Below are 23,699 nucleotides of genomic sequence, written 5' to 3' on the forward strand. Positions count from 1 at the left end.
ACACCTCTCGACTACTGCAAACGGAAAATAATCGGAATTGGATAGTTTAAGAAAAAGCTCGCTCTCGTAAAAGCGAGTTTAATTGGATTCTCGAAATACTCATCGAAATGCTGATCTATGGAATGCTCATTTTTCATCATTTATGCCTCGTCAACCCGTTTGCAACATTTATCAATAAGGCTTTATCTCCGTGACGACAGAAATTTCCGCTCCACGTCGATGTATGTGTCCTTAAGGATCAATAAAACATAGTCAGCAGCATATAAGAGGGCGCCTATCCGCGACGGAAAGTTGCCGTCTCGAGAAGAAAGTTTTGTCACGTTTAATGATAGGAACACGGTCAAAGGATAAAATTGAGCTATCGATTTTCATCCGGGATTTCCATGTAGCATGAAACGTCGTGGCTGTATGTGGTAAGCGTCTCGCTCCGAGAAATTGTACGATCTCATTGATCCTCGCTCGATCGCAGTGGCAAGAAACTGACGAGATTTGTGCTGCATTAAGCAGTACGCTTTGTCCTTTGTACTTCTGCTGACTACGCCTCTCTGTACGTACCCTTTATTCAATCGACTCATATGTTTCAATTTTTGCTCGCTCCAAGTTCAGAAACGCAGCAGTGCCATACATGGCTTTTGAATGTAAATAATTATTTTTGCGTAGAAGATAGAAGTCTGAATTTTGCACTTTCTTATAAATTCTAAATAAAAAAGTGTAAAATAATCAAGTTTATATAATATGCATATTTTTTATATAATTATGTATGTATCATTATTATACAAAGTACGTATAATTATTTGGATATAATACAAAATTCTAAATTTTACTTTATATCGACTATAGCATTATAAAAGGTGCTATAAATCAAAACACTTCATGAATTGCAAGTGAAGTACTCTCACCTTTTTTTTAAAAAAAGAGAAAATGGCATATATGATCATCGCGCCAGAGCCGCATGTGAATTCATATATCCCTGCAATTCGTTGTAGGAACACACGTTAAATGTCCACGTATTCCCGGCGCTAATACCCTGCAAACGAGAACGAATTGACGGCGGCAAATCGTAGAGTGTCATCCGTACGGTAACGAGCTCCCGTGAAATTAAATGAGATGAAACCTATCGCAAACCCGACGTTATTTCCGCCGTCGGTTAGCATAAGCTCTCTCGCGTTAATAATCCAGAATCGGTTTTGAAACGCGCGTTCGCGTTCGCGCTTTTGTCCGAAGGCAGTTCCCCTTCTGCGATACGTAACTGTTACTGACATGAAAATTAATTCTGTATTTCAGAGGCTGATCGCTGAACTCAACAAGGAACAGGAGGCTTTCATCGCCGGCAAGCAGGCAGGCGAGAAGGGCGAGGCTGTTGCACCGTGGGTCGGCGCGCCGAATGAGGACGCGTTGCGTGAAGAGTGCCTGTCCCTCTCGACCGTAATTATTTTTCTTTTTTACTTTCTCTTTTCGTAGAAACATTTTGAGATTTCCAACAAATTTTCCATGGCTCGACATCGTCTATTCACCGATCATACCTTTGTTAAACGTAATCAAAACAGACGTCAGTATTTGTCTCTTCCTCCGCTGTGAGACAAATCACAAAAAGAGGTTTATTTTTCAAAAGACTTGAAACCTTTTAAGATTTCTACATAAATATTCTTTTTTCTTATTTCGGAAAAAGACGGAGCGTGAACGTTTGTTATCTTATTCGTCAATTAGTGTTTTACACCAGAGAATGTAAAAACTCCATTATTTTATTGTTGTAGTTAAAATTTTATTGTGGTTGATAGTTGCACGCGCGCTTTCGCTAATATAAATTTTCCAAGTTTTATATGTACGGTATTTATATATGATTGGTCCTAATGAAACAAATTTACTCGCTATTTATGTGTTATTTATATAGTGCAACTGTATTAAATGCATAAAATTATCTATATTAAATTTAAGCATCTCTATTTGAAATACCGTGTGACGTATGATGAACGCATTTCATGTCGTTATTAAATTTTGTCGCACAGAGGATTTTCGCTGTAAGACGAATTTATTAACTGTATGTCACAAAGGTACTGCTCTGTGATAGAATTTGCATATATTAACTATTATACCATACAAAAGCCACGTATGTCACCGGACTTTTTCTCGTATTTTCGTTTCGTATTTTCATTTTATTTATCATCGTTATTTTAGTTTCATCACGTTTCCTGATATAAAATCTCTAAAACTGCCGCTCGAATACCGTTAGCAAAAATAGTCTTATGCCGTATGCAATGAAAATTTTATACGATACTATATCCTTGGTTGTTTTTATTAATTTTTAAGCTTCTAGAATTGACATTTAAAAATGAATATAGATCTTAGCCACAAAAATGTCTTAAATAAAAAGTTTCAGAAGTTTTATAATTTAAAGAAATAACTTTTCGGAAAATTATTTCTTTAACACGTTCAGTGTTGCGTGATTAATGTATGAAAGTGACATTTGTAAAATTATTAATTTATCCTATGATTACAATAAACACGTAATACTTTCTTTTTTAACCGGAATTATGTTATATTTTTTAAATGTTTTAAATTAGTCTTCCATAACTCAAAACTGCTCATGACAATTAATTAGAGAAAATATTTCCAACTTTAGGAAAAGAACGGCTTCTGCCGTTTATTCATGCTTAAGGGTCCTTTGCTATTTATTTACGCATTATTACAAAAGATTAGCGTCACGAATTTGGCGTATGGCTTTAGTCGATCCGGCCGGATTAAACGAAGATCCTACCTCCTCATGAATTTCAGGATCGACGTAATTTCGTGAGAGCACCACCACCAGGCGTAGAATTCGCTTGGGATTTCGAAGCCGTTCAGCCAATGGCACAGGCCACCCTTGCCCTGGATCCGAATCTTGAAGCTATGAGGTTCGAGCTTGTCCCGAAAGTGTAAGTAGATTAAAATATCCCCTATCATAACGATCCATAACGTCGCTCTTCTGTTCCACTTGTTTGATATCACGAAAATAATAATTCTACGTTTTCCGATTAAATTTTGCTATTTTATTATTTTAAATAATTTTATTAATTAAAGTTAAAATGATCATAAAGCATTTATGTTATATAATCTTGGATATGAAATATGTGACATATAAAATTAATTTTTCTGATGTGTTTTATTATAAAAATAATTGCGCTCACAAAATCGCACAATGATGTGTAGTAAAAAATTAAATAACGTTAGTTGGTTATTAAATTGTCGACAAATGAAAGTTATAAGATTTAAATTATGAAAATATGATTAGATTGGATTAATTGACTTGCTAACTTGTTTGCTCAAAGTATACCGAATTATTTTCAGTTAATTTTATACTCTGTGAAGTATGAAAAAGTTGATTAAATAAAATTCGATGAAAATAATGCATTTTATTGTTCTCGTAATTTCGTTCAATTCAGTAAAACGAAGTAAAGAGAAGTCAGAAAAAGAATTTTACAGTAAGTTGATAACGAGCAGCCAATAAAAAGATCGATAAAAAGTTAATGCACAGCTTGCTCTCTCATTATTGCTCGATTTAAACAGTTAGCCGATCCCGTCGCTTCGAAATCGACTTTTGTACATAAATTTCTCTCTCGAGACTTTTGTACATAAATGTCAAGGGTCATAAGCGAGAGCGATTACCGTGCGAAAGTGCCGTGCAGCAATATGAGTACATTGTACAGATTTAATCGCCTCGGCGATTAATCGGTTCACGACTTCGAATGAAATACCGCCGCGAAGCGCAACGTTAATTAGCGTGACTGCGAATCCTGATCCCTTCGTCAAATCCCCTTCATCAATTTTGAGAAACTTACCCGATCTATCTGCGGCAGTATATCCGAGGAGAACTTCTGGCGCAACTACTTCTACCGGGTGTCCTTGCTGCGCCAGGGCTACGAGCTGAACGCGATGGCCAGCCAACAGGAAGAGGAAAGCAACCCCAATCAAACGCTCGCCAGTACCGATAGCATCGATCATACTCAAGGTAATTCGTTTCCTCTGTTTCATTTTTCTTCTCTGTTACGTAGAACGGTTTGCGTAGTACGCCGACGTTGGCATTGCGACGTGATTAGGTTCTCCAGTTTTGCTCGAGAGCGTCGTCGTTCGACGCGCTTCCTGATCTGTTAATATCGATTACGGAGCACGCAGCTTTCTGTAATACTGAAGGGGACGCCCTACACGCCGCCAGAATATGTGAATATTAACGAGTCGAAGTCTGATCGAATGATTGCCATATTTAATCGAGCAACGTATAGTCAAAGTGGGGCATCTCACCCACTTTTGAGCGAAATTAAAAATAACGCCTTTATCATTGTGATGTTAATATTAAAGTATTGATAAAGCGTTCGAGATGTCCAATTAGATAATAACGACATTGATTGTTATATATGTTAATTGTAATCTTCAGTGTAACGTACGATTTTGTACTGGCCAAATTTTTCATCTGAGATATCGTTCGCCGAGACTCGGAAAATTCCGATTGAGCGGTCGTGGGCTTCCCCTTTGACGTTTCGCGGCATGACGTCTCGCCGAGATAAGCCCCACCGGGTTGGATGATGCAAGCTGCAAGAGATGCTGCTTGCGGACGGGGGTAGAGAGATCGGCGGCGCGGGCGTCGCGCTGCGTTTACGCCTGATTTGCAATTCCGAGCAAGCGTCCCACGGTGGACCTTTTTGCATGGTGTGGAGTTTTTGAGACGGTGTGTCTGTAGTGGCGTGCGTTTTCTGTGCAAATGTCATGCCGGATGCTGGGAACGTATTGATCCGAGGGAATCCCGAAGTCGTATAACTTGAACTTCAGTCGGACGGAAGGCGCCGCCTAACGTTTGTAATATTTTATGAGATTATATCGAATTTGAGATTGAGTCTGTGATTACGGCACTACGATTCAGACGCGTGTAGCTTGTATTGCATTTACGTAATCCACGCGAAAGTTCACGCAGAAATCGATATTATGCTAATATTTTGATACTTTGATCTACAATGTTGTTACTACGTGACGTATCACGGTATGATTCATTAACAATCATTTCTTCATATAATACATAATTCGTAAATCAATGTGAAGATAATACGTATCGTGAAATATTACGTTGGTATTAATTATTGATAACTTCCACGTTCTTTCATGAAACACTGTAAATGCTTAAATTAATTTTATTTTAACAAAACCGTTTATAAACTAGATAGTAAAGGAAGGGGCGAAGAAATCATTTTATTCGAATTAAATTTCCTGGTGAAGCGGTTTATTTAATGGAAAATATGCTAGATTGTCGACGATCCGTACCAATACGTTCCGTCGTGTATATGGGCTTTTGCACGAAACGTGGTGTCACATCGGGATTACGGCATCGGAGAACGAGAGAGAGAGAGAAAAAAAGAGAGTAGGAGTCATCAACCCCTCGCGATCAACCCTTTAGTCGTGCAAACAATGGAATTGCGAACGGCGCGAATGAATTAATGGATTAAGGAAAATACTCGATGAGTCGGGAAATCGATCATGGGGAAACGAGCGCGAATGCGTTGAAATATCCCTGAAGGCAAAAATTATTCCGTGAATAGGGGATTGCTGTTATTCTTTCTCTCTCTCTTTTTCTCTTTCGCGTTCCATCTCTCCACCGCACCGTCTCCGACTGTCGAACCGACAACTCTAAAAAACCTGATTTCGCTCCAGTTCCAGTGTATCGCGAGAAATTGAATCTATCCGAAAGAAAACGCTGGGAGATTCGGTAGTATACTCGGTCGAAGAATACGGATATTTCCGAAATATTTCCCAGTTGATGAAAGAACGAATATCTTCGCACCTCAGAATTTAGGGCAAAACCTCGCGGTATCCTTAAGCGTCGAGAAACGTTCCCGAATCTCTCTCCGATATTTAGATCGTGGATAAAGATAACTTTTTCGTTGCCAATATAAATATAATATTTCGCGATTCCATCGGCTATATATTTCGTCGTACATGTATCGGTCCTGAAATCACTCGCAGTTTTATTTTCGTGAAAATTCGGCACGTGCGTGTATTTAATTTAGCGATTCAATATCTCGCGCTTAAATTGATTAACTGCCATTCGCGTTTTCGATTGATTAAAGTGCCTCCTGCTCCCGCGTTCCTGGAACTGGGTGCGATCGGCTTCGGCAAACAACCGCGGCACCCCCCGTTCACGATCGCTGATCGTTTGCGTGCGAAATCAGATTCCAGTAGACTTAGCGTTATAGCATTAGATACATAAAAACATACGCGCCAATGTACATAATGACACGCATCTTCTCATGTACACGAACACGTATACATACGCGCACCCCAACCCGTCTAGTTTAGCCGTCAGTGTTGTCTTGCGAACAGTTCAAATGACCACTGGCCAGACTACCACCACCGGCGTCACGACGGCGAGCAGTAACAGCGCGCTGGCCGATTCGCCAGGTCACGAGTTCGTATCCGATACCATGAGGGTCTCGGACACAGACCTCGAGGAGGTCCGAGAGGGGATGAAAAAGCTGGGGATGCAGCCGCCGAAAGGTCAGTCGTTGATCGTTGGTCGTCGTTAACTCTCTTTCTCTCTGTCGCGCGCACACGTGTCAGATGTGACGCTTGTCGATCTCGCCGTCTCGATCGCTAATTCTCGCAGCTTTTCCCCGCGATAATCTTCGTCGACTCAGACGCAAGAAACGAGAGTAATTCTAGAACTGGAGGACTTGGCCTCTGCATAGATTGCGGTACTCGCAGGATTTGCCTTTTAAATGAGAATTTCCGAACTTCTATGACGGCAGATCGGACGTTACGTTGTCCAACTAGAATGATTTACTTCCAGAGAATTCCTTAGATTTTCCGTTCCCTTAGTCTTCGTTAGTTACGACCACCAACGATATTTTGCATAATTACGTGATAAGGACCCTGTTCCTTATTTGCTGGCGATTAACGAACGGTACCAAACAAGATTGAATTAGTAATCGTGCGAAGTTTATGACAGATGAACGTTGACAAGCAATATCCGCAGTTGCAGTCTTTTTGTTATTGTATATTTGAAAATCTTGTATTAATTGAACCAACCAAAATTGGATAAAGATATCTACATCGAATATGATTTGATAGACAAGCGAAACGCCTGGGGACACCCGTTACACAGCTCTTGCAAATTTAGTCTCGGAGAAACGCGGAATCGTTCCGGGTAATTGCATCCTGTTAAGCGTTATAGCGAAATTTGTCGTCGGCCGAGAGATGGTTCTTGAAAACTATTTCTTGCCGCGGGGGGGATTACGTACCATTCATTGATCTCACCAGCAAAACGGAAACGGGTCACCGAGGTGATCGATGCGAGAGCTCGATCTGTGCCACGACACGGTCCAAGAGTATTCCCCTCGTGAGTATGAAATTAATGCCACCGCGCGAAAAGCCTGACCTTAATTTCTCAGTGTGTTACACCATCACCAAGCTAGTGTCGTTTCTTACGTAGCTTCTCTCTGTACATCCCTTCGATCTTCCTGTCTGTGCTTTCTTTAGGGATTGCTTGTTTCCGAATTCTAAGTGTTTTGGCAACGACGTGTGTGCCCTCCGACGTGCGTCACGTCGTTGTCGATGTTGAACGTTTGTTGCGTTTGAACATCTCTTTTTTTCTGTTTTTTTTTTCTCTTTCTTTTACATGGGCGCTCTGAAACTAAACGACCGCTTTTCATTCTATTTTGTCAACAGCCTAAAAGAAGAGGAGAGTGCCCCCCAAATGCCATTATCCAAAGCACACCCCTCAGAGATATACATGCTTCCCACTCTCGAAAACTGACAATTTCAGTTCTTGCAATACCGGACCCCTTCTCGCCGTCTCTTTCCTTTTCCAACTTTTATTTTCGTCCCTCGTCTTTCGTTCTCTTTCTTTTTCTCTTTGTTATTTTCTATTCCCGTTACGTTCGATCGTGAAGCCATCCTCTCCCGGCAACGTTTCCGCGGGACGAACATGGTTCCTTCCTCGCGGATATTTGTTCCGTTTCCGATCGTCGGCAGCCCACGCGATCCCGTGCCAGTCGCAAGGATCAGCTCGATTAAACGCGACGTCGAGTTACGAATCGACGAAGAAGTCAGCGTGAAAAATACGGAGCGCATCCTCCTCACCCTCCACGGCTCCGGAACGAAGTGAACATACGTAAGAAACTGCAAGGTCCGATTTAAGAACATTTAGGCGATTAGATCCGTCATTGGGACATATAAGTTTAATTAGTGTTAGTGGAGACAAATTTTCACGTGAAGTAGCGTTACAAAGCTTGCTGATGATTTTCGTACTGTGTCGTTAGTGAATTTAGAGAATACTCGGGCGATTTATATAAAAATCTCGTGTGTGTTACTTTCACGTGGAAGAGGGCTGAAGAAATGTCTTGAACGGGCACCGCCTTGCGGGCATTTTTATATTTCAATTAGAGCCATATCTTTTGACGAATGCTCGACGTACGAGGAGAGACAAGCTGTTGTTGGCTCGTCGGGACAAGCGCGATCCTTGCGATCCTTTTAGATCCACGTGTCACGGTGCATCCAAGGATGCTCAGTTCCGGTATTTGGCGAGACAAGCTTGCAATCAGCGCACGTTCACTGTAACGCGTGTTTCGCAGCGGGATTAAGCAAACCGAGCCGAGAGAGGAACGTATATGGCGTGGCAATGCCGCGTGATTGTGCTGCGAATATCATCGTTGTTATTACCGTCACACTGCGAGGTCGTCGCACTGATCGCCATTAAACGCCAATACCCGAATCGGTAATGAGTTCGGAGACAATTCACCAGCTGACGAGGAATTGAGAATCGATTTGGGTAACGTGAAATGCTGTTGGCGAACAGCGTCGGGGCCGGGCAAAAATTCGAAAAAGAGAGAAAAGTATTGTAAACGCGGAGCTTTAATTTCGAAAGTATTAAATGTAGTATTCTTTTGTTTTGAATATTTATGTCGAGTAGACGTATTTCGGGAATTTTTTCCCAGCCCCAAGTCAGAAGCACACCGGGCTCGTCGAATTGCGAAAATCGAAGATGAAACGCGGCGGAAAGAGAAACGGAAACATGGACAAACAAAAGGTCGTCACGTCGAAAACGTTGGTCGAAACGTTGTGCGCACATACGCGAACATAATGAATAAAACAGACGCGAACACAACAACAAAAGGGAGGTTCCGCGAGAGAACGAAGAACGAGAAAGAAAATAACGAACATATACGAGCGGAATCAGTGGCGAAAAGATATTCGGCTACGTGTCTCTGTATGTTTGACCGTTTTGCTGTTACCTCTCTCTCTCTTTCTCTTCTCTCTGTATCAATTCCAATTAATCTAGCCTGTTCTCGATTCTCTCCGTGTCTTTGTAAAGCGTATAACTAAACGCAGAAACGATCGAATAAAAATAAACAAATCGGGAAGTATAATCGCAGTTATTGATGAAACGCGAGAGGGATTACGTTGCGCAAACTGCGAACTTAACTATAGGTATATCTTCGTAAGAGATTAATTAAATGCAGACCTAAGGAAAAAAATAAAAGAGAAATATATGTATAAATATATATATACTATAGCTAAAAATAAAATATAAAAACGGCGGCGCGATACTTTTTAATCCGATATTTTTCCCCGCGATCTCCTCGCGATATCACGCAATGTCCTCTACGAATAATCAGATCTCGTGCAAAAAAAAAAAAAAAATAACGGCAGATTCTCAAAAGATATATCAGAGATGAAAATCCGAAATTGTGTGGGACGAGAGACGCTTTCGCGAGAGCTGGGTTATCGGTGAAGGACGTTCGGATTTTTTTTATCGCGCCGCTGTAAAATTCGTTGAATGACAATACGTGTTTTACCGGGAAACGAGCTATAATACCGCTGGTGCCCGGCACTCTCGTGGGTGGTGTAGCTATTGTAGCGATTTTCTTTCGGGGGAAAAAAAGAGCGGCTGGCTGCGATGCGTTTTGCGCGGCACCCCGATCGTCCATCGGGGAAAGGCAGAACGGGATAAATTAATTACGCGCGCGGCGAATTTTTCCACGCGGACGACAAACGATTGGGTTTAGTAACGTAAACGTGCCCCGACGAGCGATTTGTATGCGTCTATCGCGAGGATTTACGCGAGAGACGCGTCTGTAAGTGCCCGTCGGAAACAGAAACGACAAAGCGAACGTACCTTTGTGATCGGTAAAACGCCCGCCCGCGGCGATGCGAAGTCGCGCGTCCCGTGAATTATCGAAGTAGCGTTAAGAATTTCGTTCTTCTGTTAATTCTTAAGTGCGCAGCTTTGCATATATGTTCTGTAACTTCTCAATGTTCTGTGTACTCTTACGAAATTCTGAATATATTGGTTGTTCGTTAGAACACAAAAAGGGTAAAAAAAAGTTCAAAGAGTTAAAAAAAGAGTAAAAAAAGGATTCAAATTAGTAAAGAACTTACAAATTTTTTTTCTTAAGCAGTATCTATTATTTATTTTAAAAAATATTCAGAATGCTACGAAAAATTGCGCATTTAAGGGTTAAGAGTTAATATCGCGAGAAACGTCGATGTTTAACAGTATTACGGTGATCGGATAGATTGCTCATCTGAAATCGTTTCATTTAATGGTGACATGACACTTGCGCCTCAATTTTGTACGTACGTTTTATAGTATTTTATCGCGTAGTGAAAGCAAACTTGATTTTTATTTTTTTATTTTATTTTATTTTACTTTTTTTTTTTAGTTGGAAAAATCGTGCACATTCCATACGTATTGTTTAGTTCACGAACCTCCACTATATGCTGCATAGCTTTTATCTTTATATTTACATTAATTGATTGGAAAATAGAAATAAAGAACTCGTAGGCGCAGTATAGATTATCGTGAAGTAAACTAATAGGCGAGATACACGGTAAAATAAAATAATAGTATTTTTTTCGCGCGCACACTTTATGGCATTTATATTTCATCCTATCTTTTTTTAATATAGCATATTTACGTGCAGTTTTATGGATGAAGATTTTTACGTAGATTCTCGTAAAAACGCGCGCGAAAATATCGGATTATCCGCTTTCGTTTCGCGCATCCGATAAAAGTCGGTGACAACTGAATTATGGCTTTCCGTGTTCTCGGTGCACATTTTTTTTCCCCCCCCGCACGATTTTTCCGCGTCGGCGATATCGAGATTGTCATAGTTGGACGCCGGGCGCGTGTAAGGACGAATCGATAGACGGGGAATGGTTTCGCGCAGAAACATGTTGCGAAGCGTTTTCAGTATTTCGTGTTATTTCGAAGAGAAGGTCTTGGCGAGGTGACCGTCGCCCCTTATTACTTTCTTTCATTTACTTTCCTCAGAGACGGCTGCATACGGGAACGTTTAAGCTGCGTCTTGGGATTACCCATGAGCTCATTTTAGTTGGATCACGGGGGATGAGACGAGCGATGTGACTTGAAATGCGCCGCAAGAGAATATTATTTAAGAATTAGATATTTCTCTAGAGGGGCCGCCAATATTTATTGATGCCTACTATCACTAGTTTATTCCCGTACGATTTTTAAACGTACGCACGATGATGTTAGATAATTTCGCGCTGGAACGACGGATTATTTTAGCGCGGCGGTGTCCAAAAGCTGCGTTCAAACTAGCGCGACTGTAATAAAAAAAAAAGAGAGAATCGTACGTGCTATTTAAAATTTTATTCGGGCGAGCTACAGGTCGCCGAAAATTAAATCCACTTTTTTGATATTTTTTTATTCTGGTTGTGTTTTCACAGCGATCCTCTGGGACTAATATTACTTGTCCTTACATTCGACACGCTATTCTGTACTGTACATGAAATATTGATTTTGCCGTTTTATAGCTTCAGGTTTATCTACAGCACAACTTTGGGCACCGTTGGCTTAGAGCGAAACGGGGATTATTCTCACGACAGCGCATCTAACGGATAATTGCATTCCCGAAGGCATTTAAGTCCCGCGATATCCCGATTAATTACTTTTGTAATTGTGAGTCCACTTTTGTAACGAGTACGTGTTAAGCGAAACGTGATTAACTCTAGCTACTCCTCCCGGCAATTCGCGGTAATTTGCAGAGAGTTATATAGTCGGTGATCGTGTGACAGACGTCGTCGTCGTCGTCGTCGTTGTCCGTGAAACGTAGAAAGGAAAAGCGTACGATCGCGATCGTAATCGCGTAATATCTCGATAATCGTGTAATATCTCCTCCGTCTCTCACTCTCTCTCTCTCTTTCCCTTTCCCAGGCTACTAACATATCATTGTCTTTAACGTGCTTAACGAACCAAGCTCAGAGCGAAAGCTTTCGAAACGTGAACGTCGAAGCCTTCCCCTCTCGCTTCTCGTTGCTCTCGTGTTCTCTTTCTCCAAGCCCTTTTGATTTCTCCAGTTCTGTTATTTGAGTTTTGTCCCTCTAATCCTGATACTTTCACACACAACGCGCACACACATACACATACAGGTACACACTTTATACACGTAAAATGATTTCCGTGCGCAAGAAACTCTCAGATATTCAGCGCGGAAACACAAACAGACGAAACAGACAGACAAACAAGACCAGAGTGTGGCCCTCTCTGCAAAATAGCTACAACGCTGCTTGTGCCTCTCCGCAGAAGAAGATTGGGAACGTGAATTGGAGGCCGAGCTAAAGGATTACGAGGTTGTAACGGGCAGCAATAGCGGCGGCAGCGGCCAGGAGAGGAGCGTCGCGACGGCCACAAAAGACATCGCGGTCAACGATAATGACTGGGAGAAGCAGATCGACGAGCTGCTCGCCAACGAGGACGACGAGGACCTCAAGTGAGCCCGGGAGATCCTCTTCGTGACCGGATAAGAGGGTCGCTCCACGTTGAGATCCCGCGCGAACAGCGAGATCGGCGTGTGCTGGTTTTTCGCATTTGGAACTTTCTCTCTGATACGGAGAAGCTCGCGAATCTTTCTTTTGTACATTGTTAGCCTCTCGTTGATCTCCCGATCGGGGGACATCGTGGCAAGAAGGAGAGAAACGAAGGACGAGGCGATACTCGACGAGGATCGAGTCGTCGATCGACTTATTTTATTTGCTACTGGGAGATCGATGGATTCAAACGCGCACATTGTGCAGGCATTAATTTTCACGATATCGTAACGCTAGTTTTTTTTAAGGAGAACCTACCCAGTTATACCCTATCTGATCAAAAAACAGCTCGTTCTACTCGTGATTTAACATGTAAGAAGAAGGCGGGCTCTCGAGTTTGGCGAGAGCGATAAATTTCTCTCGCCGATTTTGATTTTATTCTCTTTTATTCGTTGCACGGAGAATTCGCGCTATTCAAGAATGGCAATCTCATCTCGAAAATGTAGAAAATCTAACTATCGATAGGATTCTTTTCGCATTTGTACTGGCTTCTTCTTTACATGGAAAAGCGAGAATAGTCCCCGTGTTTTGTTATTTTTTATTTTGATTCGTTTCCGCGACTGTCTCCGCATAAATCCGGATAAAATGGAATACCGCCCTTTCGTAGGGAGACTGTAGTTGCGGGGGATTATCTCAAAAGGACTCCTCTTATTTCGATCCATCACCGATCTCCTAAGGGAAAGAAAAGCGCGAGAATAGACGACGCGAGATTCTTTGAGGCTCGGCTCGTCCTCGAGAAGCGTAACGGGATAAAACGGAGGAGCCAGGCTACAAGCCAGAAACCGCACGAAATATTCTCGACACACGGAAAATCACCGTCGTAACGGCAAAAGTGGGGATCACGACTGTATAAAGCCAGAGAGATAGAAACGAGAGGTCTCCCCGTCGTGTTTCTTTCGTTTCTTTTTTTAATTTCTCGAAAAGGAAAGCACACCTTCTTTACGATCCTCGAGCACGATGAACACATGATGCCCCATCACTGCTGTTTTACAGCTTGGTGGCGAAGAAAGAAAGAAAGACTCTCACGTATTCGTACGATTGTACTTTTCGTCAAATATATAGGGTGTAACAGTACCCATGGGTACTTTAGAGGGTGGTAGGAACGTGTAAACTAGTCTCGTCAGACGTCAGACGTCAGACGCACAATGTTGTCGTGCGACCCATTGCCTGTCTCATAAGTGACCTGAACAAAGACACGTAGCTCTTCAAGAACGCGTCCGAGGACACGGGTTCCTTAACAAAAATTGATTCTTTTGGTGAGACCCCTATCACCCCCTAAAGTTTGTCCCATGAATCCTGTTACACCCTGTATAATCGTATGAATCTTCGTGCTTCCATCTCCGAATTTGCGGAATAACATCCGGTTGTTGTAGCTGCGGAGAGAGAAAAATGGATGCTGGGAAACATATGAATTAATTAACACCACAAGCTTATGTCAATTATCGGGCGCTCTTGTCCGAGAATATAATATTGATTATAATGACAAATATCTTCAAAGTTGTGTGATATTAAAGTAAAATTAATTTGAGGCATGGTCGATGGAGGTGCACGGGAATTCGATTGTTCGTACACGAATGTTCCTCATCGTGGTCGAAGGATCGACGATTTTTCAAGATAAATTACACTGCCGTGTGCCGAAGGACACCGTTTCGAGCGCGGGTCGACGATTGCGACGATCGGTGACGCATTTTCTGCGAACCTGCGCTACAAAATTAAAAATCCCCGAATTATCGTGGCAAAAGCTGTTTCGTAATTTTTAAATATATTATAAAGTTTCCAGATCGCGCAAGTAAAATGTTCCAAAGCGTCAGAAACGCAAATGCGTCATTGATCGCCGTTCCTTCTTCGCAAACTGACGTTTTATCGCAACGGCGCTTTTCGTTCTTAATTGCCAGCAATTATTGCCGATCGCGAATCGATATAGTCTACGAAAGCATGTTAAAGATAAAGAACCGGCTTAATAATATCTGCAATTTAACGCACTCGTTGTGACTCTGCGCGAAATATCCTATGACTGGGAAAGCGGGAAGGCACTAGATTTTAGCGATGTCTTTTGTTCAGTTCTATGTACATTTCTGGCGAAACCTGTAGATAAGATGCGAGGATTGTCGTCGACGACGACGACGATAGCGACGATGACGATGTCGAAGGGAGAATGTGTCGTTTTTAAGTTTGTTCTTGTTATGGAAGTGTTCCGTTATGCGTTGTTTGTATTGTGTCAAAGTGAATTATTCGCTGTAAGTATGACATGTTCGCGTTGTCTGTACGGATGAAATATCGTAATAATAAATCATTGCATTGACAAAACTCCATATGGAGCATATACTGCGCTGTTTCATTTGTAACTTTGTAAAACACGCCTGCGGGAATAAAGGTCTTTCAGTTTCGATCGCGCACGTTCCCGGAGGTCGCGCGGCGCAACATTTTGTTGGTGCAACATTATTCTCCGTGCGACATACCGTCCAATCGTCCCCTGCCAACGGAAGAGACAGGAAGAAACAGTTGAACTTTCGCAGACGGGGAGATATTCTTGCGACAATAAAATCTCGCGTTAACGCGAAACTGCGATTTACCGAATATCGAGTATTGATAAATCGTACGGAATAGCACGCATCCTCGTACGCTTCTAAAGAAGAATACGACAGGGATATCTTCTCCGTGCAGACAAACGGATTTAGTTCAGGCCGTAAGAAAGATCTTGTCGCGTTCGAGTGCTGACGTAGCATCGAATAACGACATGACGAGAGATCATTATCGTAATGCCAATGGCACGAATGATAAAACGCAGAAGAACGCGAGACACGCGCGAAAAGGTGAACAAACGTCGGATCGAAGCGAACGACTGAAGACAACTGGATTTATAGTGGGGAGAAGAGAGCATGGACCCGCAAATTTAATTACTATTCTTATACGGTTCTATATTATTTGCATCTAATTGCCTGTAATAAGTCTTAGCGGATGAAATGTGAAATAAGATACCGTCGCGCGTATTTTTATCGTACACTTAAATGCTAAATGCGGATCGTCTGATTGACGATTTCTATTACGAAAGTGGCATTCAATGTGGATCGGGTCGTTACATCTATCGTTAAATGTATGAAAATATAAGAGTATTTGCGTTCGCGGAAAGCACCAGAGTAATAATGCATCGGCACAGAGGCGGATTCTTGCGCATTAGATTCTTATTTTGTAGATCTCGAAAGGTTCCCGTCACTCACTATAAATCCTGCTTCGGGGAATAATAAACCGTCGAGCGAGGAGCAATTTGCGTTTCCCGTCGAGACATTCGTTTTGCATCGTGCGCCGAGAGTCCGGGTTTTCGGTCAATTTATAACGCCACGACTTTTTCTACCCCTCTAATTGAGTAGCCACCCCCCTCCCCATCCCCGAGGTGAAAGGAGCATCGCGGTAATGCGACGAGATCGTTTCTCCAGAAACCGCACGGCGAGCGGCTATATTATGTATTATTATATCAATACTTCTCTCACGCAATCCGAGAAAAAGTCCGCTCGCGTCCGGCTGTGACCCCGCGGGCGCGCAAGCCCTACGAAGAGAGAAAAAAAAAACGCTGCTTCACATCCACGTTCATCTTTTCCCAAAAGAAGAAGAGCTCGTTGTAAAGTTTCCATTCGTGTTTTAGTCGATATAGGCGAAGTCTTGTAAGATTTACTTAAGGAGGCGCAATTCACCCAGGCCTAAGTCTGTCGAAGTAATGCAAAGGCGATAATCGCATTTATCCGTTCTCTTTATTATTACGCACGGGTTCTCGAGCCCGTTCGTTCTCCCTCCCGATTCCTTCGACTGTACAAATACAAAAGTCGCGAGAAAGAGAATGCCCCACCTTTCTCTTCCTTCCTCTCTCTCTCTTTCTTGGCATACCGGCCGAAGTGAGATAAAAAAAAACACGCGAGATTTATATTACGACGTTAAATTTTCCGCGCGCAGAAATTTTCCGTCGTCCTACCTTCCGCGAAAGCGACAGGAGATAAACGCGATGGCCAGAAATCGAGGTGTACTTCGGCAGAATAATAAAAAGTGAACTCTGTGAATTAATTGTGTAATAAAGCTATCTTACGGTACTGTGCATTCACACTCATAAAAAAAAAAGAAAATGAACATACACCCGATACCTATATATACATATATGTATATGTATACATGTATACATATGGATGAATACATATATGTATATATTTGTCGCAAGTATGACAAATATATACATATATATATGTGTTGTTGAGACTCTATTGAAAGTATGATAATATATTATGGATATTATAATGAGAATATAATGACGCATTAAGATAAAACTATTGAAAAAAAATTATTAATGTAATTGGGAGAATGTAACAATAAAAAAGTAAGAAATAAAATAAAATATAATATTACCTCTTATAAGCTAATGTTTCTTCTACCCTACGCACGTCGTTCGCAGCTGCGATACCTAATTACGAAATACTGTTCTAGTAAAATATAGTAAATAAAAGCTTTATCGGAAAAAGGCTTTAACGGTTTCATTTTATAACGCTTATACCAAGTGTTTTACATGTAAAAATTGTAGATATAAATATAATAATATCTTATATATATGTATTAAAATAAATTTTTATTATATATACGCATCGTTTGTACCAATATTTACAGATCTAAAAAATGTATATACATCGCTTAACATCTCAATCTCCACATATCCCATTTGAAATTCATGCTTATTTTCATGAGATTACAATTAATTATTGTTAACGCTCACTATCCCCAAATAGAGTATTTATCGGTACTTGATAACAAAAAAGATTGCTGCATATATAAAAAATCATTAATCGGAATGACTTGGTCGAGTAGAGGATGGAAGCTATTGAATTGACATGAAAAAAAATCAAGAAAGTCTATTAATCAGTCAAGCTTAACATAGCAAAGTAAGATCACATAAATTTACGAAATATTATGTTTCTGAGTATAAAAGCGTTAAATACGTAGCCCTTTGAATACCGTGGATGCGTTCAACGCATTTCCTTTTTAATTTATCTACGAGATAATTTATGTACAAATAAACTCATGTATATAAAAATATGTATAAATAAATAATATCAGAAGTATAATTGCAGAAAAGGCAAGTATTTTTAGTAAATTCAGTTATATGTCACGCAATCTCTCGATATTCAAGCTCGATGTGAAAAAGAACATTGTTTTTTATCGCCAGCTGAGTTCCGACCATTCGCAGAACATTCAGTATTGTTACGTACTCAAAGGGTTAAGTGATATGATTAAACACGTAAGAAAATGTTTTCACGATTAATTTCTGTTATATATACAGTAGATTTACTTCATTAACCCGTTCTGTGGCGAGTATTTCGAATTGCAGATTAAAGTACGTATAATCCTCTTGTAACACAATATAATTCATCGTATATTCAAACTATAACTGTGTAACATGCTTTCTCGCTCATTCGTTTACGTTATAAATAGGAAGGAGACAGAGCATTAAAATTCTCTTAACATATTACGTCTTTTTGAGTTGACTTAAATTACGACCCCCGGCTCTTAAAAATATACAAATACAACGCTAGCGAGTTTTGTAATTAATAACATACTCGTACTGTCAAGATTCGTGTCTTAAAATTACCTTTAAATCATCCGGCAATACATGCGTAATGTCATTTATTCTCTCTCGCAGTCTCTTTCTTACCGAATTATCGATTGGTACGTCATCGATGCAACTTCTCTCCAACTTCTGGCGAATTCTGAGAATCATATCGACTATTTCCACCTCTTGTTTCCCTTGCACCCACGTTTTCAAATCCTATCCATGATTAATACATTGATAAGAACTTGTAGAAGCGTGAACAAATGTAAAAGGGGAAAAAAATCGATATTCGTACCGCCTGCGACAATTTCTCCAATTGTTTAACTTGCAACTGCTGACTCAGCTCCGTATATCTTGTGTGGAACCATCCGGAGAAGTTCGGCGATCGAAAGAATCGTTTGTACAGTCCTACCCAATCTCCTTTTATGCCTGTAGTTAATTGGGGGCCGGAGCTACTTAAGCTAGCTAGGAAGTCATCTGGATTGAACATTTGTGGTGTAGGAGTTGCCTGGAAAAAAAAATCAACATCATCGTTATATAAATTGATTCTATAATTATTTATTGCCGGCAACTGATTTGCACCTTAAAGGGTGATATGTTTTTTTGCAGTGGCATAAGGGTCGCGATGTATCTCTCGAGCGGAATCATGAAGCTTTCCGTTAGCTCTATCAAGTGACGTTTCAAAAGCGCGGTCTGCACTTCGCCCGGCCGTTTCGTTTGAATGCCCCTGAACAGTTTCTTCAATATAGTCTTGTCTTTTTGCAGGAAGGGCTTGTACTGTGTGTAAACGCCAGGCTTCGAGTCCAGCACCTTCAGATTTTCAGATCTCTTGATTTTATATTTCTGATCTTCTGAAACATCAAGTCGTGAACACATACCACTAACCCGTTAAACCCCGTAGAACTTACCGCTGTTATTGCCGTTACTTATCCGGATGATGTGCGGCCAGTGTTGCAGAGTCTTTGCAAAGAATGGATTCGTCACGCCCAGGATCACAGCAGGCGGTGACGGAGAATCTGTGGTATACTCTTTGAATTCCGAGTCGTGAATAGTGAAATACGGGCGATGATCGGCACAGTACTTCAACGGCGCGATCATACTGAAAAACGTTTTCCGGTTATATATCGTCGTTGTCGATATATAACGAGTCTCAGACGTCTTTTGGCACTTACGCTATAAGCGCTTGAACCATCTCGGAACACGTGGTCGGTGAGCCTGCCATTACAACGATTGGCTCGCTAAGAAGCACTAGTTCCCACAGTAAGTGCACGTAACTAACAACACTGGCTAAGCTCCGGAACATGTCGCCCTCGTATGCCGATGTCAGCATCAGTCTTCGCGTTGCGTGCACGTTCGGTGCGTGCTCCATGGCGGCAATCGATGGAACAGCGGCTTTGTAATTTGAGTTTGGAATATATGTCTGAAATAATCATGTTCTTTAATGCACAGAGAACATACCTCATATGTGCGCGTTGACTCGCGTAACTTTTATATCTGTTTACCTGGAATAACACTCCAATGAGAGGTAAGTGAACTATCTGGCCCGGAACTGGAGGAGGCCAGTGATCAATCTCGCGCACCACAGCCTCCATAAGCGCTGTTCCAGCCTCGAAAAATTCCGGCGCGATCAGAGCGCATAATTCACCGAACAAATTGACAAACGGCAGTTTTGTAATTATGACAACGCTCTGAAAGCACGATATTATACAATTAATTACGAATTAAATAAATTGCAGTTTCAATTTATTGAAACAACCGTTTCAATTATTTCAATTTATAGAATTAACACATACCTTTTGAAAATATCCTCTTGGCAACGACTTATCCTTCACTTGCCGGAAATATACGTATCCCCAGTAATAATCTCTATCGGTTTGTAGAAAAGAAGGTGATTTCCTGTCGTATTCTTTGATGGCGTTAGTTTCTTGCATCATTTTGCCACTTTGTCTTATTCTTACGTGATATTGAGTATCTCCCATACATCCAGAATTGGAGTCGGGAAAGGCTAAGTAACAGACATTGGATCTCTCTTGCTCCGACAGTTCAACATGATTCGGATAAATTGCCTGTCACATAGAAAAAGAAGAAATATTTGCAATATTTACACGACAAGATTAGCGAAAATGTTTTGTTATATTTCGTTAGTTAAATATTAAAGACAAGAAGATAATAAAGTTTCTGCCTCGTCTCACACCTCTATAGCTTGACCCAACTCAAGATCGAAGGTGACGATGCACATACAATGCACCCAGTTACTAAAACGTTCCCATTTTTGATAAGCTACCTCCTCCTCGATAACCTCATTATCCAGTCCTTTACTTGTTGAGCAGGAAGGAACTGACATTGTTCTATTTTCTACTTATCCCGCTAATCTAGTCACTTGTCTCATATATTATTACGTGTGTCATTCATCGTTATACAACATGATTATCTTTAACTGCATTGACACTTGCACTGGCACTTGACTAACAATTATGTCATGTTACAATAGATCGCATGAAGATTCTGAATACGAGCTGAAATAGAAAAACCACCTCAATATATCGTAAACGCAGATCTTGAAATAAATCCGTGACAAGACTGACTTACCACTATACATATATATTTGTATACTATATATGCATCAACTCTATAAATGCATAAATCTCTTCCAGTTGATTGCGCTAATCCTCAATTCTCTACGACTACGGCTAGTCTCGAAATTCTGTACCCTGTTTGGCGATACTTAAAGAAAGTTAAATCCACATATATATAACGTCCCGCTCTCCAGGAGCTGAATAGAGCCTTCCCGCTTGGAAGGCCGAGTCAGAGGCTGGTCCAGCCAGGAGTAGACACGCTTAACGCCACGCGGTGGGTGCGTTTACTCATGTCGTTGCACTTGGCTGTGCACGCACAACCGTTGAAACCTCCATATGTTTCCCGACTCCGGATAACGATCTGTCGAACAATATAGAAATCCAGCTCGCGGTATGATCGACGCCGAGGGTGATTAAATCGTTCAAGCGAGATAGCTGTGCACCTTGACATTCGCGACACTCACCCTCGCCCTGTCGAAGAGATTCTTCATAGCGTTTGGATACCAGCGACCAGATGTTTATAACCTCCGTGTGACGGTCCGCGGTGCCCAAGAATCAGCCTCGTACTCGTCTCGCGCGGTGCTTAACATGAATCCTCCTTAACGAGCTACTTCATTCCTCTGTGATCAATTACTACCATCACGTCCAAACCTGTCCTGGGCCCCACGGTATATTTCTTATTTCTCGACAAACGCATCAACGGGCTACTTTCGAGAGCCTCTCGACTAATAGGGAATTCAGTATTCAGTTTTCAGTACGCATTGATCAAACGAGAAATGCGGAAGCGGGTTGGTGTCCATTGGTGTCTGTCGCAGGTTCTAGCAGCTTACCTGAGAAAGTGGTCCAGGAAAATATAATTTGCGGATGTGAATACGGAAGTCATTGAATCCACAGATTTCTCTCCGCTAAGCCCGCAAGGAAAGAAGATACTCATATAAATTTTTATTTTATATAGTGCATTTATAACCTCACATTTGAATGACAAGCACGTGTCACATGGCAAGATGTGCATCTGTGAGGTGTATCGTTAGTAAGTATTTTTTTATACAACTGTAAATAGCTTGCGTTATTGAATAGTGTATATTTATTGCATATTATTTATCATATTGTATACTCAGTATATTAATTATACTATAATATGTTATTTAATACACTGACTAAATAGTATTTAATGTATCAAATATATAAATAATAACAAAGGGGAATCATATTTTATATTGTATTTCCAGAACTGTGGAATGATGCATTACTGCTCCAGAAAAATGCGATTTTATTGCTGAACGATATGAAGTTATGGAGCTTATAACGTTAGAGTTAAGACCGCTCTTGCAATCCTGCAACGTATTTATTTCCGTACGGAAAGATCTCTGCTTAAGAAATGTTCAAATTAAGCTCCTGGAAAGTAACATAGTATTAACAGCAGAAGATTGTAGGATGAACTTTTCACTGCCATCTGTAAAAGTTCTACCTAATTCCCTGTCCATGTTAAGCATAATAGACAATTGGATCTGCTTCCGTCTACAAACGGCTCCATCGGAATCTGCATTCGGGTCTTTTAGCACAGAAGTGATAACCAACTTGAACAAATCAATTCGGTCAAGCAATTATTCGCAGCCTATTTTAGATAATATCAAATTATTATTTGAAACATCAAAATGCGTTATGCTATGCGCCTGTTGCAAAAGTGTTATCTCAAAGTCGATTAGCTTCAGGAGGTTTCTGCCTTTACCCGACACGGAGTACGATTTCGACGAGTGGTTTTGTTGTAAACATAATTGCAACACGGTCCCAAACAGCGTGCAGCCACAGGAATCCGATTATTTATACGGTTCTTACTTTGCCGCGTTGCATAAAAGTATTTTCGAAAACGATGTATGTACAGATAATAAAACGTTGACTTGTAATAAATGTTTGTTGCACATAGGAATGTTTCATGCATATGGTTTATTCAAGATATGGAACTGTTGCGTAGATTATAAACCGCAGAATGACGCGTTGTCTACTGTAGGTGCTACCGATCCGCTCAGTGATTTTCTGATAATTGTAACAGATTCGCTGAGCGAGATCTTAGGAGAGGAAATTGTTCTGACAACGTCCGTTGGTAAACAGGCTCATTGTCTTTCGATAAAGCCAATGGATTGCAAGCTAAATTTAATTACGGAGCCTGATCACACAACGGTCTGTGATACTGACACTATATCCTTACAACAGAAATGCGCTGCCAAAGTTTTATACAAATATGAGACTAATAACAATTCAGTTAGTACAATTTCTAATTGTTTGAACGTTAGATATCACGAGGTAAATTTGCTTATAATAGAAGCTGGATTAAACTACTTGTTATCATCGACAAAACGACTGCCTCATATTTATAGAACTGCTGTTACAGGCTATTTTCTTGGTTATATCGTCTTACGAGAAATCGCGAACTAAATCAATTTATTGTCCAACAATGTTAATTTTTATTATATATTTTGTACACCTATTTTTATACGCAATAAAAAGAATTGTCTAACACACATGTTCCTCATAAATGAGCATAATCCACTTCCAAAATGTAATAAGATAACCCATTAAATAAACATTTGAACAGTTTATGATTTATTAATTTATCTGAAGGAAATTAATTTGGAAAATAAGTATGTGGGAACATTATTCGTGCTTATAATTACAAATAAATATAAATT

The 23,699-nt window shown here is 40.7% G+C and overlaps 3 protein-coding genes across 9 annotated transcripts in view; 2 read left to right on the plus strand and 1 right to left on the minus strand.

The window, feature by feature from the left end:
• The window catches only part of LOC112461574 (synapse-associated protein of 47 kDa), a 69,555-nt gene extending 52,596 nt beyond the window's left edge, over positions 1-16,959 (plus strand). For 2 of the 6 annotated variants that reach the window (XM_025026860.1, XM_025026861.1), the window contains exons 5-9: positions 1,285-1,425; positions 2,773-2,912; positions 3,834-3,985; positions 6,283-6,516; positions 12,569-16,959. In XM_025026860.1, the coding sequence (XP_024882628.1) occupies positions 1,285-1,425; positions 2,773-2,912; positions 3,834-3,985; positions 6,283-6,516; positions 12,569-12,759 (858 nt within the window). In that variant the 3' untranslated portion in view covers positions 12,760-16,959. Of the gene's footprint in view, positions 1-1,284; positions 1,426-2,772; positions 2,913-3,833; positions 3,986-6,282; positions 6,517-7,686; positions 12,491-12,568 lie in introns of those variants that run through there. The other 4 variants (XM_025026862.1, XM_025026863.1, XM_025026864.1 and 1 more) reach the window with 3 other exon arrangements.
• Positions 16,960-17,213: 254 nt separating this feature from the next.
• Positions 17,214-21,567, minus strand: LOC112461573 (protein DENND6A). 2 transcript variants are annotated; one of them, XM_025026859.1, is made up of 10 exons: positions 21,477-21,567; positions 21,026-21,373; positions 20,631-20,952; positions 20,230-20,502; positions 19,939-20,124; positions 19,609-19,856; positions 19,345-19,535; positions 19,019-19,284; positions 18,732-18,944; positions 17,214-18,652 (listed from the first exon to the last, which is right to left on the minus strand). In XM_025026859.1, the coding sequence occupies exons 3-10, from the start codon at positions 20,778-20,780 to the stop codon at positions 18,452-18,454; spliced, it is 1,728 nt and encodes a 575-aa protein (XP_024882627.1). In that variant the 5' UTR covers positions 20,781-20,952; positions 21,026-21,373; positions 21,477-21,567; the 3' UTR covers positions 17,214-18,451. The 2 variants fall into 2 exon arrangements, with proteins under 2 accessions (XP_024882627.1, XP_024882626.1); XM_025026858.1 differs by having other exon boundaries at positions 19,019-19,287.
• Positions 21,568-21,949: 382 nt separating this feature from the next.
• Positions 21,950-23,623, plus strand: LOC112461575. Its single transcript, XM_025026866.1, has 2 exons — positions 21,950-22,042; positions 22,242-23,623. The coding sequence occupies exon 2, from the start codon at positions 22,306-22,308 to the stop codon at positions 23,443-23,445; it is 1,140 nt and encodes a 379-aa protein (XP_024882634.1). The 5' UTR covers positions 21,950-22,042; positions 22,242-22,305; the 3' UTR covers positions 23,446-23,623.
• Positions 23,624-23,699: the final 76 nt, after the last annotated feature.

This window comes from Temnothorax curvispinosus, unplaced genomic scaffold (genome assembly GCF_003070985.1).
Source record: "Temnothorax curvispinosus isolate PA1 unplaced genomic scaffold, ASM307098v1 QBEX01011515.1, whole genome shotgun sequence".
NCBI lineage: Eukaryota > Metazoa > Arthropoda > Insecta > Hymenoptera > Formicidae > Temnothorax > Temnothorax curvispinosus.

What these genes read in the sequence shown, in the direction of transcription:
- LOC112461575 (XM_025026866.1), top strand. Translation starts at nt 22,306, where the DNA reads ATGGAGCTTATAACGTTAGAGTTAAGACCGCTCTTGCAATCCTGCAAC.
- LOC112461573 (XM_025026858.1), bottom strand. Translation starts at nt 20,780, where the DNA reads ATGTCAGTTCCTTCCTGCTCAACAAGTAAAGGACTGGATAATGAGGTT. An exon ending in ATGGTTCAAGCGCTTATAGC is followed by an intron (nt 19,536 to 19,608) that starts GTAAGTGCCAAA and finishes AACGTTTTTCAG; the next exon opens with TATGATCGCGCCGTTGAAGT. An exon ending in AAGTAACGGCAATAACAGCG is followed by an intron (nt 19,288 to 19,344) that starts GTAAGTTCTACG and finishes TTGATGTTTCAG; the next exon opens with AAGATCAGAAATATAAAATC.